Source organism: Drosophila subpulchrella, chromosome 2L, assembly GCF_014743375.2.
Source record: "Drosophila subpulchrella strain 33 F10 #4 breed RU33 chromosome 2L, RU_Dsub_v1.1 Primary Assembly, whole genome shotgun sequence".
NCBI classification, from domain to species: Eukaryota; Metazoa; Arthropoda; class Insecta; order Diptera; family Drosophilidae; genus Drosophila; species Drosophila subpulchrella.
Window position 1 is genome coordinate 4,946,581 of NC_050610.1, and position 15,762 is coordinate 4,962,342.

General features: G+C 41.7%; 3 protein-coding genes across 4 annotated transcripts in view; 1 reads left to right on the top strand and 2 right to left on the bottom strand.

Annotated features, from left to right (window-relative positions):
- The window catches only part of LOC119547216 (E3 ubiquitin-protein ligase TRIM9), an 84,060-nt gene that overhangs the window by 30,831 nt on the left and 37,467 nt on the right, over nucleotides 1–15,762 (bottom strand). The window lies entirely within an intron of this gene.
- LOC119547220 (acylphosphatase-2) lies at nucleotides 12,714–13,474 on the top strand. Its single transcript, XM_037853979.1, has 4 exons — nucleotides 12,714–12,925; nucleotides 12,984–13,000; nucleotides 13,061–13,170; nucleotides 13,222–13,474. The coding sequence occupies exons 1-4, from the start codon at nucleotides 12,793–12,795 to the stop codon at nucleotides 13,334–13,336; spliced, it is 375 nt and encodes a 124-aa protein (XP_037709907.1). The 5' UTR covers nucleotides 12,714–12,792; the 3' UTR covers nucleotides 13,337–13,474.
- Nucleotides 14,108–14,725, bottom strand: LOC119547221. The gene is made up of 2 exons (XM_037853981.1): nucleotides 14,585–14,725; nucleotides 14,108–14,421 (listed from the first exon to the last, which is right to left on the bottom strand). The coding sequence occupies exons 1-2, from the start codon at nucleotides 14,599–14,601 to the stop codon at nucleotides 14,223–14,225; spliced, it is 216 nt and encodes a 71-aa protein (XP_037709909.1). The 5' UTR covers nucleotides 14,602–14,725; the 3' UTR covers nucleotides 14,108–14,222.

Sequence of the window (15,762 nt, forward strand, 5' to 3'; positions counted from 1 at the left end):
TTTCATCATTTTTTAAGGTCATAAAAAGTTACTTGCGTTTTTATAAGTCACCCCAGAGAACTGTTAATCTATTAGCTGGTTGACTATGACGTTTGACTTTCTTTTCATGGCGCGTATTCCCTCATATATATTCCTTACTTTGCCCTCTCCGATTCTTTTTACCCTAATCAAAACCGGAAAAAAAGAAATAAAATGGAAACTCATTATATGACCCTCTGCCGAGGTCCTTCCGTCGTCGAACCAATTTCTTTCCTTATGCATTACGTCTCACTTTTATCGAAGGCAGCACGCAAGGCGATTCCGCCACACCTCCAAGGATACCACGGGATACGAGACGTTTTAAAGGAATGGCTGGAAAAACACTAAGGCAGGGGGAAGGAAAAGTGTAGCTCCAGTGAAAAGCCTTTTCGATTGCCACGGAACAAAAAACGAGCGTGACAATACCAAATGTGACTTTGAAAATTTGATAAATGACCCAAAAGTTCCAGACGCAACTTTTCGGGGGGACAACTGTTTGGGTTCGATGTCTGGAAATGAAATAAAATTCGAGCCATAAACGAAGAGCCAAAAGCGGAACTGAAGCGGCTCACGCAAAAGCCAAAATAGACCAGAATGAATGAATGAATGAATAAACGAGTGAGTGTGTGAGTGAGTATGTGAGTCAATGGGCGGTATGGCATGATGGATACGTGCTGGGAAAAAGGAAAACCGACTAGGAAAACCCGCGACACTTTTTCCTTTGACAGCCGACGACGTTGGAAGGCGAGACAAGCGCCACATGTGTGTGCCTCCACTTCTGTTGATTCATTTAGGCGGTTGTGTCGTCAAAGTCAAAGCGCGGAGGGACTTTTCCTTTCTTATTTTTTACCCACAGTGCCACGCCCCTAACGAGCCTCCTCACTTTCCAACTGAATTGGCCTTCTTCGCATTTATTCTTCGCTTGTTTGAGATACTCTTAGCTTCTTTTGTTGCGTTTTCAACTCCAACTCCAGGGGCAAATATTGATATTAAAAAATCGCATCACGTCGCTTAAGTTTTTTGTAAATAATGTTGTGGAAAATTTATTACGAAAGCGAATGTCTGTGTCTATTGGCGGCGAAGGGAAGCAGGCCCTGACATTTTCCCCTCGTTCGAGGCAGCTGGATAAATGCGATTTAGTGAGAGATTTGCGCAGGCAGCTTTGAAGGGGATTTTGAGAATTCTCCAAGAAGCCGAAGGCTTGACAGGTGTCAATGAAGGGAAAAATAACATCGACTGAGTGGGAAAAGGGCAATGTACACGTGGGTAATGTTAAGTTGATTAAGCCATGAATCACAGCACCTTATCTCGAAGAACTCAATGAAATCGGAAGTAATACTTTTCACCCAAGTTTCTGGAAAAAGTCAGTAGCGGCTAGGACCACTCTATCAATAACTTCAGAGATCCAACCACAATCAATTAGCATTATTCATGAGTCGCAAGGATTGAAGTGCTTGAATTTGAATAATTTATGTGTGTCAATATAAGCAATAAATTGCAAATGAAAGCGACCCGCCAACCGAAGCATGCATAAACCATAGAGAATATAAAAAACAATAATATTTTCAATAAGTAAAAAGCGGACAGCAAATGTATATTGTTCAAGGAGAAATGTTTATGAGGCGACAAACTGAGGAAAGGCAAAAAATATGAAGGCGAAACTATGGTTCAGCCGGGGTTAGAAAGCTGCAAAATTGAAAAGGACAAGTTAAGCGGCCAGGACCGCAACAAGGAACCCAAGTGCTCTGCAAAAGGACCTGGAACCGGGCTAATAGAAACTGGGAAAATGGAAAAGCGGGGCAGGCGGGGCGAAAGCAGCATTATAAATCATGTCTGACTACTCGGACCAGGATCAGCGCAGGCACCCGGAATCGGGGAAGGACATTCGCTTTTTTCATAAAAACCAACTAAAATAAATACAGGACCAGGGGCAGACGCAGAGAGCCTGATGAGAAATAATGGCGAAGGAAAAAGCGACAAAGTCAATTATGCAGGCAACAGGAAGAGGCAACACAAAGCCGAGGCGTCCTGCGTTATGCTTTAATAAACTCAAACTGCCATTTGCAGAGCAGACTCCAGACTCCAGACTACAGACGGCATTATTGAAATATTAATGACCTTCGGCATTATTAAAAAGGCGGCAGCCACATCCACAGCGTTCGGCCGGCGGCAAAGTTTTGGCTCTTTGAAATCGAATTGCAAATTGCAATCAAAACTTAATCAGTTTAAAGGCTTAGACAGGCCACTGTTCTTTTTACCCCTACCTCCCATTCATAGCTTACTATATTTTCAGTGCATATTGGCAGAGCTTTCAATTAAACAAAAACGCTTGGGTCAGCTCTACCCCTCGGGAAATCCTTCACCATATCCTCCATACCCAAACAAGGGCCAAAAACGGGAATATTTTTTCAAAAATTAAAAGGATTTCGTGCGTCAATATTGACACAAGACTTCATGGCTCTGCTGAAATGTTTGGCTGATGAATTGATGGAATGATGAAATGAAGTGAGTGAGTGCCGAGCATTTCTCGCCGCGTTTTTGCCCTTCTGGCTGAGAATAACGCAAATATGAATAGAACTTTTCAGCTTTTGCGGTTTTCGGTTGGGTGGTCATGGTATTGCATCTGATAAAGTGCGGTCTTGTATCATTCCACTGAAAAAGCCCTGGCTAAAATCGATCAAAGGGGGCCTGTTATTCTTAGTTTTTGTTGTAAAAATCTTCTCTGATTAAATTCCGCTCAACATTTGCTAGCATGTTTAAATTATTTACCTCACTCCTTGCAGCCCTATTAAATGCAACTTAAATTTAGTAAAAGGTTAAAGATATATTTCCGGCAGGAAAACCGCACAGGACGAACCGCAACAACCTCGACCAACCACAGAAAGGATAAACCAACAGCAGATGATAACCATTGCGAATGCAGCAACAATAAATAATTAAATGCAAATTTTCGCTCCTCAAAATGCAAATAAAAGGTAATTGCACTTAAATATGCCCCAAGCAGGTGCAGGACTGGGACAATCAGCCGATAAATCATGGCCTGCCACAAGAACAGCAGATGAATAAATGATAAGCAGAAGTGGGCAAACAAAACAAAACTTTTGCAAACTTTGGGAAAACCACTTGAAAAATCTATGTAGGAGAAAACAGGAACAAGATAAATTTGTTTATTGTGTGTTTTTGCATTTCACTTTATTGTTTATTTTTTGTTTGCATCCCTTGGCTAGCCTTCAACTGCAAAAACACATTTAACCCATTAATTAAATGGCCAGCGGGGCGTATGCGCGATCCAGAAAGTGGTGGCCAAGTGTGAAAAAGTCGAGCAATTGCGTGAGTTTTTTTGTTCGCGCTTCAATTAAATTTAATTGCATTTTGAAGGGTCATAAATCCCAAACAGTGGCAGCCAAAAAACTACGCACCGCCAAGTGCGAGCATTGTTCTCTCCCTCACCCATTGACTCCATCTCTTTTCCACCAAGCCCCGATCCAGAAGCGGAACAAATTGCAGTATGCAAAGCGAGACAAAATGTGACCATTGATTAATGTGCTCTGAAGATGAAAGGAGTGAACAAAACGGGTAAAACGAAAATCAATCACAGAACAAATTGCCGCCACACTTTGGCTATCGATGGGTCGAACACAAATAGATGGAATATTGGAGGTCCCGGGAACCGAAATCTAGAGATCATAGAGCTTATTAAATGTCCCCCCTTCACACACACTTCATTCATCTTCTATTCTGTTTTATTCTATTTTTGGAGGGGAGATGGGTCTCATCAGCTCTGCTGGTGTTAATTTATTTATTGCTTTGACTCGCAGGCCATCAAAATATTAGAAAAATAAAACTTTACTCACATCTCCCCCATAGATAACTTTAAAAAGCTATAATGTGGGATATATTTTCGGGGAGGGTTGGCAGAAAACCCAAAAGCAATTCATTTTAATTATTCACGCAGCAAAACTCTAAGATTTCACACTCTTCGGAAAACAATACGAAAAGTAAGGGATATTTCGGGCTGCAAAGGGAGGGCGGAACTTCTACTTGATTTATGGGTTTGCCTCTGCGGCTATATTGGGTGATAAGAACATCGAATTGTAATTTATTGTTCAGGGTTCCCCTTATCTGCGGTTTTAATTTTAAAGTTTGATTGCTTTAGATGTCTTTTTACCTTGAGTTTCAGTACAAACCGAAAATCAGTGTGCCTACAAACTAAGAGCCACCTGAATGCTGTCTTTAAAATTACTGAGGCTAAAATCGATTATGTCTTGTAAAGAGATCGATCCATATATTTGCCTGCTAGATTTTCTCGTTAGAACGCATCAATTTGGGCTCTGGGAAAATACAAAAGTAGTTGGCCCTGGCTGCCATCTTCAGCACTTGGGCTTAGTCAAACTTTACCGGGCCCTTCAATCTGCCCCTTTGTGGCTCATCGAAGCTTCTTTGCAGAGTCCTCTTGACTTGGCTGCCGTTTAACCAGCTGCTACCTACTGGCAGGCCCTCAAAGAAATCATAACGCACTTTGGGCATGTGGCACAATCAAACTGCACTTCAATGGCAAACTGCAGACGCAGACAAAACCCAAAAAATCTGGAAATAGTCAATGTCTGGGATCGTTCGTTCTCCTTCCTACTAGTATGCATGTAGTACGTACGTAGATCCCCCTGTCCCGGAAGCTCCGTAGTTCATGGACCGGAAAATGAGGTTATGCTCGGGCTGCTGCCTCGTCTTTCGACTCGACTCCAATGGCAACATGTTACTTCTGCCCGATGTGTGTGCCTTCTGTGTGATTTATGAAGAGCAATTTTAATGACATTTGCTACGAGAGTATCGACACATATCGGTTATGTTCGTCGTATTCGGGGAGTGGGTGCCGAACTTCAGCTCCTACGGATGCATTAACTGCAGCTGACGACGACGCAGAGCTTTGGCCAGTCATGCGTGCCAACAAGCCAGCAATCCGAAAACCCAACAATCCCGAGACCCAGCCCACCTCACGACCAAGTCGATGAGGCACTCACTCTCGAGACCTCTAAAGACCTGGAACCTGGACACACCTCTAAGTTTGGACAGGGATGGGGAGGTGTAAGACTGTGTTTATACAAATCAAATACCCTAATACTACTTTCAGAAAACAAATATTACTAACTGGTCAAATGCATTTATAAACCTACTTTCCCAGTTAAATATTACTAGAATGGAATTTTAAATATTTGTTTATCTAATATTTTTATTTGAAACAATAAAAAACATATATATTTAAAAATGTAAACTTAATGGAGCGAAATGGGAAAATATATCATAAATTAAGTTAGAAACTAACTTTGAAAATAGACCAAATCAGTCTCTGATCCAACGATTTGTTCCACATCACTAGCTGGACCCAGCCCACTTCCAAACTTTGTACAGCGTTTGTCCAAAACACTTGCATGAATAATCGCCGCTCATAAATTTGGCTCTGATATGCGGCAATTGACTCCTTTTGTTGCCGCAGTGATAAGCAATAGTTGGTAGTGTTCGCTTTTTATTGCGCTTTTCAGTGGGTCACATGAATCAGTTTCTGATGATTGCCCAATGCCGAATCTGCAGCAGCATAAAGTGCAAAATCATGGGGATTTTGGCAAATCTGGCATTTGTCTCTCGTTTGGCAATGGGCGAAGTTCTGCCGCTGCATTGCTTTATTTGACTCAGTGTGGTAAATAAATAACGAGCCCTGTTGAGCCACATATATTTTTTATGGAAATTTACTGAATTTTCCATTTCAATTGCCTTTTGAGTGGAAAAATATGTAAATTTCGATGAAGCGGATGGACAATAGTCGAGGATAGGCAGTGGATGGGTATCGTGGCGATATGTGCAGTAAATTGCAGTTTGCCAAAAACATTTTCCATAGCCCTTTCCCCTCTTCCACTAGTTTCTGCTGCTCCCTTTGCCATTCCGTGAAATTTATCGCCAGCAGCTATTTTAATGTGTGGAAATGAGAACTTTCTTGATATATGACCAACATGAACGGGCACAGATATTATATTGACAGTAGCAAAAGCCCAATATGCTAGCCCAGTTATTGGTTTGAGCTTGGGGTTGGTTGGGAAGTCAATGCAGCAGTATCTGATTCATATAGCAGATGAAGTCAACTCCATTTATTTTTTCAACGAATTCCATTTGCTTAACTCTTAAATCTTTGCAATGTAAAATGTCTCCTTACAACGAATATTTGTGCATTCTCACATACATAACTAGTAAAACTTAAAAAGAGATTTTCAAGAGACTTGAAATAATTGTATTAATCTTATAAGTTAAATTTGTTATTTATATAAATATTTTTTTCTTTTTTTCTCATATCTCAATATCTAAAGGGTAAATGTACAGCATAACAATTTCGGTTTGACACAAAGAATTCTTGTCTAATGGTTTCTGTTTTCACTCAATCACCAAAAAACAATTAGATTTGTCTCATCTCCATTAACAAGTTTTAATAAGTGAGCTCTAAAACGCAAAACAACAAAATATCCCAATGCCAAAGTGGCAGTCTGCGTCTGCATTTGTGCCAGAAAAGATTTATATTGGCCATTTTCCAGATCCGAAGACGGGAAAAGACTAAGTGAAGGTCTCTCTGATGCAGACTTATTTTTGGTCTTGGTCCTCTGCTGCTTCTGATTTGTTGCCGATGTGTTCTTTCACTAAATTCACTTAAATTCATGTTATTTCCGCATGTTTCACACCACTCACCTACCGCTCCACTCCACTAATCCTCCTTTCGCGTTGATTTTCCCTGTGCTCACAATTTGCACTTCATGAATACCAGATAGCAGCTAGGAGAAAGGAGAAAAGGAGCCAGGGGGCTCCAGATCCAGCTGCTCCATTAGACAATTTCCCCATCTGTCTCCGAAGACTTCGTCCCCCGGAATGTGTGTTGTTCTTTTGTGTGCTTCTGAGTCAATTGGATTGCAGGCCACATGAGCTCCCCTCCAAGCAAATTATTCGATTGATGCACAGAGTAAACTTCCGTTTTGCCATTGACCGTTTAATGTTCTCCGCTCAGGGAAAAGACTCCACATGTGGCCAAAAGGCACAAAAAATAAATATTCGCTTGGCAAGGTAAATTAAGTTTGACTAGGGTTTTAAGTAAAAAGATATCTTCTCTTAAAACTATAGAACTCATATGCTCTTATCCCACTTTATTTAAGATTTCGTCGATATTTTTCAGGTCGCTTTAATTTGATACATTTTTTTTTTTAAAGTAGTGTTTTGTCGGTCCTTAAACAATAGATCTGTTTATATACCGTGTTTTAAATTTTGTAAATTTTAGACTCTTAATATTTTTGAACTAATAATCACTTGACTTTTACAAACTTTTTTCCCTGAACAATCCCCATAGCCGCAAAGTTGGGAATACAAAATAGTGAAGAGCATAATTCACTCGTTTCATTAGTAGCTCATTGAGTTTCGCCACAATGTTTAGTCTTCATTCTACTTCTATCGGCACTTCAATTCGCTAGCTAAACATTTTCCCCAAATATTCTGCACCACATCATTATTGCTGCTCCACTTGTGCGCCACTTCATTAACGGATTTCGCATCCGCAGCCGCCAAGTTGGACCGCAGAAAAGCCAGGGCCATTAAAACTCATTCGCCGATCTGCCGTTGGCCAGGCAACAAAATCACCAGCTGGCCGAAAATATTTAACCAATAATGCAATTTCGGTTGTGGCCGACAGACTTGCAGGCAGCTGGCGATATGTGCAAACACACAATGGCCGAAACCCGAAAGGGATAAACACAGGGGAATCCCCCGGTGGCAAACAGAGGCTGCCTGGAGGGCCTTTTAAATGGAATTTCGCCGATTGACTAACTGTCTGCCACTGTCTATTGTGAACTCTATCCCTTTCACATTTTCGCCCATTCATTTCCCCACACCCACTGCACTGATTCCATTTGTTCAATAAACGCATAATTATGCGCAATAATTGCATTAGCAAGTATGGACATCGAATTAAAGGCCAGAGAGTAATTACGAGTAATCGTCGAATGGGTGGATGGATGGCAGATGGGGGTCCTGCGACTTGAGGCATTTAATTAAAGGCGTTAAGTTGGCTAATGAATGCGGCTACCGCAGTGAGCCCAAATTGCTCACTCGGAGCCAAGAGATGCAGCTTATACTGGCAGTCGGGCACGTTTCAACCTCAGTGAGTCGTGAATAGCGAGTAGTGATTCAGTCAGTTAGTCACTCGGGCTGCACATGCAGGATAAGTGAATAGCATTAAATAAACAAACTGGCGAGCAGCACAACAACTGCCAAACAACAGCCTGCAGGAATAAAGGCTACAAAACTGATGCACTGCGCAGAAAATGGGGAAAAATCGGAGGTAAAAATAAAGAGGCGAATGCAGGGATACTCTTTTTTACATTCATCTGAAAAATATCCTTTGATATAAAAAATAAGCGAATTAAATAAAAGGGTTGCCAAAATTTAATTGGAAATTACAAGCAAAAGAAAAAACATTCCTTATTATTCATAAACCCACTTCTAGAGCATTTCAAAACCTCCGATCGAAAGTCTCCAAGTCATTGAAGAGGAAATTCGAGCACACATATCGTAGTTGTAGTTCTCGAATGTTTTTTTCATTTCCTGAAAATGTTCTTTGGTCCTGGGATCTGATGCATTTGATAAGCGTCACGTAGCACACGCCAGAAACCATGCCATACCATTTTTCAGCTGCGAGTGGGAAACTGAGAGCTGAAAGCCTGGGCAACCGATTGCCGAGTGCTTTATTATCCATATAGCAGTGGGCCGGGCCAGAAGGATGCATTTGTTTGCCACTTACACACACAAAGGGAAGCGAAATGGCGGATCCACGTGGATAGTACGTACCTGCAAGGAAATGGAAGGATACGGAGGGCATTAGTATGAGATCTTTGCAGGGCGGCACACCTGGAAGTTCCCCCGCTTGCAATTGCATTAGAATTTAAGATAAGTTCGGAGAAAGCCCGGGAAACTGGAGTGTGAGTAATGGCAGTGGGGCTGGGGAAAAGTGGAAACCCTAGATTGGGTTTCTCGGTTTACGGGCTGCTTATTGTGTGTTCGACTGGCGGAGTGTGTGGGGCAACTTGTTTACCAAACTTTATTACAACTTGGCAAACAGTCGTCGCCTTTGTAGTTGGCTCGAGTCGAGTTCTGTTGCTTTGTCTGCTAACTGATTGCAGTTACAATCAGTTTATTCTACGGCCCTGCTGCAGGATAGATTCGCCTGGACACACATTCACTTACCTTGTATCCTGGTAGCAACTCGAAACATGGCAAACAGCAGGGGCAGAGTGGAAAAAGGACTTTGTAGCCGGCAACAAGCTGCACAAGATGATGCCAAAGTCGGCACTTGAGAGCGGATAATTTGTGAATTCTATAACTTGATGTAGTAAACTTTTAGGGCATTAGACATACATGGTCTGACAATGTAAGAATCGATTTCGGGCTAACTTTTATAGCTTATCATGGGCGATATACGATTTAAAAATAAATTTGATACATGCTGAATTGCTTTAACACTAGAAACTGATCCATAAATGGGTAACTTAAAGTAGAAACTTTAAGCTTATAAGCTTTAAGTGACAGAAAATTGAATATTCGTAGATTTTCTTATTTTTCACTTCATTTTGTCGCCCACAAAATTACTGAACCCTAAATCAAAAATCAATAGAGTCACACCAGAAAAAGGGCAGAATGTCATAAGTGATTTCCTGTTCCGTTTCACGTTCCAATCAAGCGTAAAATAATTTTGTAAAAATATTTACACAACTCGAAAGACCCGAAAAAACCCAAAATATATGAAAGTGAGGTTGGCAGTGAAAGATGAAAAATGAATGGGAAAATGTGAAAATATGAAAAGTTAGTGACTGAACCGAGTTGGCTGCGTTGTCGCGGGTGACGACTGCCCAGGGTTTTCCGAGGCGGAGCCACTCGACCAAGTGGGTTTCCCAAGTGGCCCCGCTCATCGCATCTCGGAGCGTTTCGCCTGAATGCGTAGTCGCCGCCCAACAGAATGGCTTACATCAGTGTCAGATTAGGGCGTGGCCGGGCCCAAATCACAGACATAGCCGCCAGTCTCACACTTCTACTAATGTACATATATATACTTATAGAACAGAGCTTCCCAAGAAGGCGCATAAATTCCAGACACTGCCGCCCTGGTGATTTGTGGTGCTGGGACCACATCAAACATGGGAGATTTTCACGGGTTAGCGGGCGGGAGTGGGATGGAGTTCCTCAGACAGAGACTAAGTGTGGGTTAAGCACACTTGAAGTATGTGCACGCTTGGGTTAAGAAAAAGGATTTGCCAGCCCCAAGGAAAAGAGCTCCCTCGATTTTTGTGTGGTTACACAGAAGAAATAATAGTAATACAGTTATAATAGTAATGGTACACTTTTTATAATATTTCTTAAATTATTTACAGAAATATTCCTTTATACTATAACCATAAATTAGTGTCCAATGTATTTCTTCATTTACAATCTAAATATCCATTAATTTTTCTTCTGTGTAAAAGCTCTGAAAAGAAAACCCCAAGCTACCCGTTCTATTCATGCCTTGACGGGCTGGGAAAAATATGAAAAGTCGTCTTGCTGGGATAACCGAGTTGGGATCTCCTGCCAAGGTGAGGATTGTGGTCTCACTGCGGTCCTGCGGTCCTCGTGGCTTACGATATATATAAAAAGAAGTGTGTGTGAATACCTTTTCTTGTATTTTTGTTTTCTCGTCTTTTCACCTGCGACAGCCACGAGTAATGCAATTATATTGAGGCAGGTTTTCTGTCACAACTTTTTCACTTTTCCCGCACATATTTTCCGCTTTACGGTATTGAAGTCTGATGGCTTAATGGATAAGAACAGGTAAACAGGAAAAGCTAAGGGAACTATTGAAACTATAAAGGAATTTATAGAGGTATCAAAGAGCTGCCTCGTTGTGAAAGTGAAAACTTGGTCTTATCTTCGGATATTTCCCTTTCTCTTGCTGTCTCGATTTGCCGGCTCAAATCCCAGTAAATTACGGCATCAGGCAGCCATGGGTAATTGCCAAAGTTTATTAACGGTTGCAAAAACAAGGACCGGGGACAAAGGACCAACTGCAGAAATCGGAAGATGGAGTTTCGGTGAATTCGGCGCGTCCATGAATATGAAATGAACTCAAAGGCCCAGACAGAGAGATTCCCTTTGGGGCCTTTGGATGTCCGCGGCGTGAGAGGGTCATAAACAACAATTTATAAGCTTTAATGAAAATTGGTTGAGAACTCGGGGGCGGCGGAAAGAAGTTTGCCGGCTCACTGCGGCTTTTTTAGAGCGACTTGCAGATAAATTAACTGCTAACCCGGCGAATGCAAATTAAGAGCGTTGTTTACACCTCGGACTGGTCCACCCCACCTGGCTGGGCTACTGTTTTTATTTTTGTCCATTAAATTTATGCCTCGCCCGGGAATTCCCGCCCGACTGCTCATAAATCCTGCACCTTTTCCACCCATCACGGCTCTGCCAAATTTGTCCTTTCGCTTTCGCTTTCGGCAAATGCATATGGAAATTTTATGCAAATTTCCATTGTGTCAGCAATTTGTAACGAATTTGCGCTGTGAAATGGCTCGAAAAGCCGCCGCAGGCTGGAAATTTAATTTGCCCGGTGCGGTAGGTAAATCAAATTGCATAAACGTCAATTTGCTAATCCAATATTTGAGCTAAAGTTGGTGGAAAACTCTGCGGCTTTTTGAGTGCCGCTCTTCAGTTTCAACTTTCGACTGGAGCACTTTAAGTGGCGAGTGAAAAGTTTCGCCAGCCAGTGCAACTGAAGCTGACAAAATATTTTCTGATTACTTTTCCACATTGGCAACACTTCAAGATGTCCCCAAAGAGCTGACGGCAGTGGAAAAGCGATGAAAGCCGGGGCTCTGCGAATATTTTCAAAGTAAATGTTATTGTAGCAAAAGTTGCTGCAACTGATAAAGAAAGAAGCTGAGGAGCTGCCACATCCTTGAGGGAGATGTTGATGGCACTTTGATGATGGCCGAGCCGAGGAGAACTTGGTCAGCTTCAATTACTCGGATCCTCTCGGTTAGTTTCCGCTCCCGCCTGCCGTGACTGGGCCGCATTAGGAACTGGAGGCTGGAGGCTGGAGGCTGGAGCAACCCGAACACGGGGCATCATCATAATCAACAGTCAACAAAAAGAACGACCAACACGTGACTACACCACAAAACTCTCAGGAATATAAAACTTTTCCCCCGAACCCATCCCCATCCCCCTAACAAATGAGCTGCCGGCATTCTGGTGTTTCCATTTTTTTGTATTTCGGTTGCTGTCTGCACTTAATGGAAAATGTCAGTTCGCCTCCGGCGTCAAACGTTTTATTGAAGTTTTCACTGAGGCGGCGAACTCGGCGAACCCAGTGCGTCATCTGCTCCTCTGGCCACCTTTTGGATTTTTCCGGAGTCCTCCCCGTGGCCAGCCGTTAAACTTAACGAACCGGAAGTGGTAAAAGGAAAAGCTCATGGAAAAGCGCATCTTCACCCCCAGCGGAAAAGTGTTTGAGTACTCGGCGATATGATGAAGAATCAGCGCTGTCAAATTGCCGTGAAAAATTGTTGTTAATTTTAATGGAAGACGAGTTCGCAGGACTGGTATGCTTAGGATAAACTTTAACAATCCACAATATACCTACGGAATTTAGTTCAACCGGTAGCTCTAAATCAAACAAGTCACTGAGAACATTCAGTTTGCCTAAAGAGTACATTTCTAAAAATGAACAGTAAAATTACCAAGTCAAAATTGACCTCTCCAAAATTGGTGAGATCATCGCCGAAAAGTGTTCCACAAGCTGCGAAGGGTGAACAAATTTTCAGTTGCCAGTTTGAAGTGTTTGGTCATGTGCAGGGTAAGATAAAGCTTCATAATTTAAACCAAGATCTTATTTAAAAATCATACATTTTCAGGTGTCTTCTTTCGCAAGGTAAGCTCTTGATTTAATATTTTGTATCTTATTTTTATTTAGAAACTTTTGTATACCTAGCATACTCAAAAGAAGGCCAAGGAGTTGGGAATAACTGGCTGGTGCATGAACACTACCCAAGGAACAGTCAAGGGAATGCTTGAAGGATCCTTGGACCAAATGACTGACATGTAAGAGAGGTACATACATTTTTCATATTTGTAATATACATTCTTTCCCAGGAAATACTGGCTGCAGCACAAGGGCAGTCCTCGTTCGGTGATCGAGAAGGCGGTTTTCTCCGAGAATGAAGCTTTGCCCATCAACAACTTCAAGGTGTTCTCAATTCGCCGCTAAAGTTTTTATCTACAAGTTCAGTAATTAATTTCGTTAAGTTAAATTTACAATGTCCTTTGAGCGTATAACACCCCTTTGTCAGGCCATAAAGCTAAAACGTGAGAATCACTAAGAGCACGTAATAAAAATTCTGTTCTGGCTCCCAAAACAATTGTCGTGTTTAGTGAATGCCGCAAATGGCCAAAAGTTGTCCATTCTCCGGGGATCTATACGGACTTGCCAATTAGCCAGGCCATGAGCCATCGCAAATGGCCTTTCTAACATTTTCCCATCGCAATTTTTACACTGATGCCGCGCCAATTGTCAGAACAATTTCAATTTGTTTTTTCAGCCATCAAACTGTTGGTGTTTTCGACTCCAAAACGGTCGAAGTTTCGACTTCTGCCAATTTTGCGACAAATATTGTGCATTCCGAAAAAGGCAAAACAAATTTACATAAATAAATAAAAGTTGACTGAGTTCACAAATGGTAACAGTTGGCGCCTGATGGCAATTAAAAGCCTCTGCGCCACTCGACGGTTTGTTTTTTATTGTGTTTATCTTTTCCACCAAGGGGATGCTCCAAGCTTACTCCACTGGATGCTGCTGTTATTTATTCGGATTGTTTTTGTGTGTCTGGCAAACACTTTATTATAAACTGTTGAAACCGCAAAGTGCACTGGCTAAACAAAATTGTTTTCGTTCGCCGATTGCCGGTGTCGCAGGAATGGAACGTAACACAAATTAAATTTATTCGAATTGGAGTTGCCCTTTATATACGAAAAATTGTAGTTACCGAAAATATTAATTCCAATTTATTTTGAAATTTATCTAAACAAGACCGAAATGAAGACTTTTTCTTGAATGCGGAAACGTAAACTCTTATGCCAACCAAAACTGGTTATTCTTAGGACTTTGGGAACCTTCCTTGGTCCTGCTCCTGGAGCCTCCGATTCCTCGCCCTTGCTATTTCCTGGGTGTTTTTCCCATCTCGAGCCAACTCTCGGCTCAATAGACGTCTATAGAGGAGCATCTTGCGCTTGGTTTCCGGCGTTCCTATGGCGGTGCTGAACTGGATTCCTGGTTGACGGCCTCGGGATGATGATCTTCATAAAGAAAATAGGTCCAAAAGAGAAAGGATAGGAAAAGTCGATGTTGCTCGATGCCGCGTTGGCCGAAAAGGGCCAGAGTTAAGGCCAATGGAAGAGAATACATGGCCAAGACATGAAATGCCTAACTCTGGATCTTCTCTGCCTGCTCTAAACTTACGCCTTATTGTCAGTCATTTTGATTTTTTAAAAGATCAGCCCAAGAGCTTACGTTATAATTTTGAGGGAATTTTGAAAACTGAAATGAGACCTTTTGCCGAAAGACTTACAAAAGTATGGAAAGCAGATTCCTAACGTACTAGATCTTACATTTTAAAATCATATATAATATAATCATCATTATATTTTCCTTGAGTAGAAAAGTCGGACGGTACAATTTTTGTTTCGCTTTGGGAAACTCTAGAGGATATTTCCTGCATTTTCCACCATAACAACGGACCAAATTAAGTCATTAAATGCCGCCGAATTTCGAATGCACCAATATAAACGACAGCATGGCACGCAAACAGATAAAAACCCTGTAGCAAGGGTCTAAAAAAAGGAGTTTTGAGGGAGTGGAACCGCTAAAAGCCGGATTCGGTAGCGCCGATAATCAATTCCGTTTCCGGCTGACAGTTTGCCGCATCGTGCGTGACCCGAAATATGCATAAACAGCACAAGAAAAATAATAATAATAATTGTAATAATTCCGTGATCCGCCAAAGCAAAGGCGCCGACAGGCAAGGGGCGTGGCATGCGGTGCACGGCAATTGAAACTTTCAGTTCGCGTGCTCGCATGTCGAAAACGGTTGGAAAACCCGCTCCATTAGTCGCCACTGAGCGTTGATAACGAGTTCATTGACGAGTTCATTGGCACATTGATTCGCATTGATTGGGTGGAGCAAGAATCCTGGGGGTACGGCCCCAAATGCGGTCAGTGTGGCGGCGAAAATGTGCAAGCTAATCGCAGAGCAAAGGAGAATGCCAGAGTTCCAAAAAAGTGATGATATAAGTAAATCGAGGGAATACTGCGGAAAACATAAATACTTTTAAACTCTTGCGGTTTGGTCTGTATTAAAAGAAGGTGAAAAGGATCTAAGATATTATTTTCCCTCAGTAGTTATCCTTTTTTAGCTTTTCAATTGGATTTAATATTTTATTTACACTTTTTTTTAAATCTTTGTATGATGTAAATTTTATTTCTGAATATTCTGGACGCAAATTGGATTTATAATTCATCCATCTATAGGGCACCCATTCTTTAATTTATCGGTTATGGTAATGTTAGGGCCTACCTGTTCCCAGTATATTGGAATAAGTATTCATCCGTATTCCAATCCTAGTCGCAGCGGCTTATTA

Coding starts and splice junctions, on each gene's coding strand:
- LOC119547220 (XM_037853979.1), top strand. CDS start 12,793: ATGAACAGTAAAATTACCAAGTCAAAATTGACCTCTCCAAAATTGGTG. Junction 13,171..13,221: donor TTGGACCAAATGACTGACAT/GTAAGAGAGGTA, acceptor ATTCTTTCCCAG/GAAATACTGGCTGCAGCACA.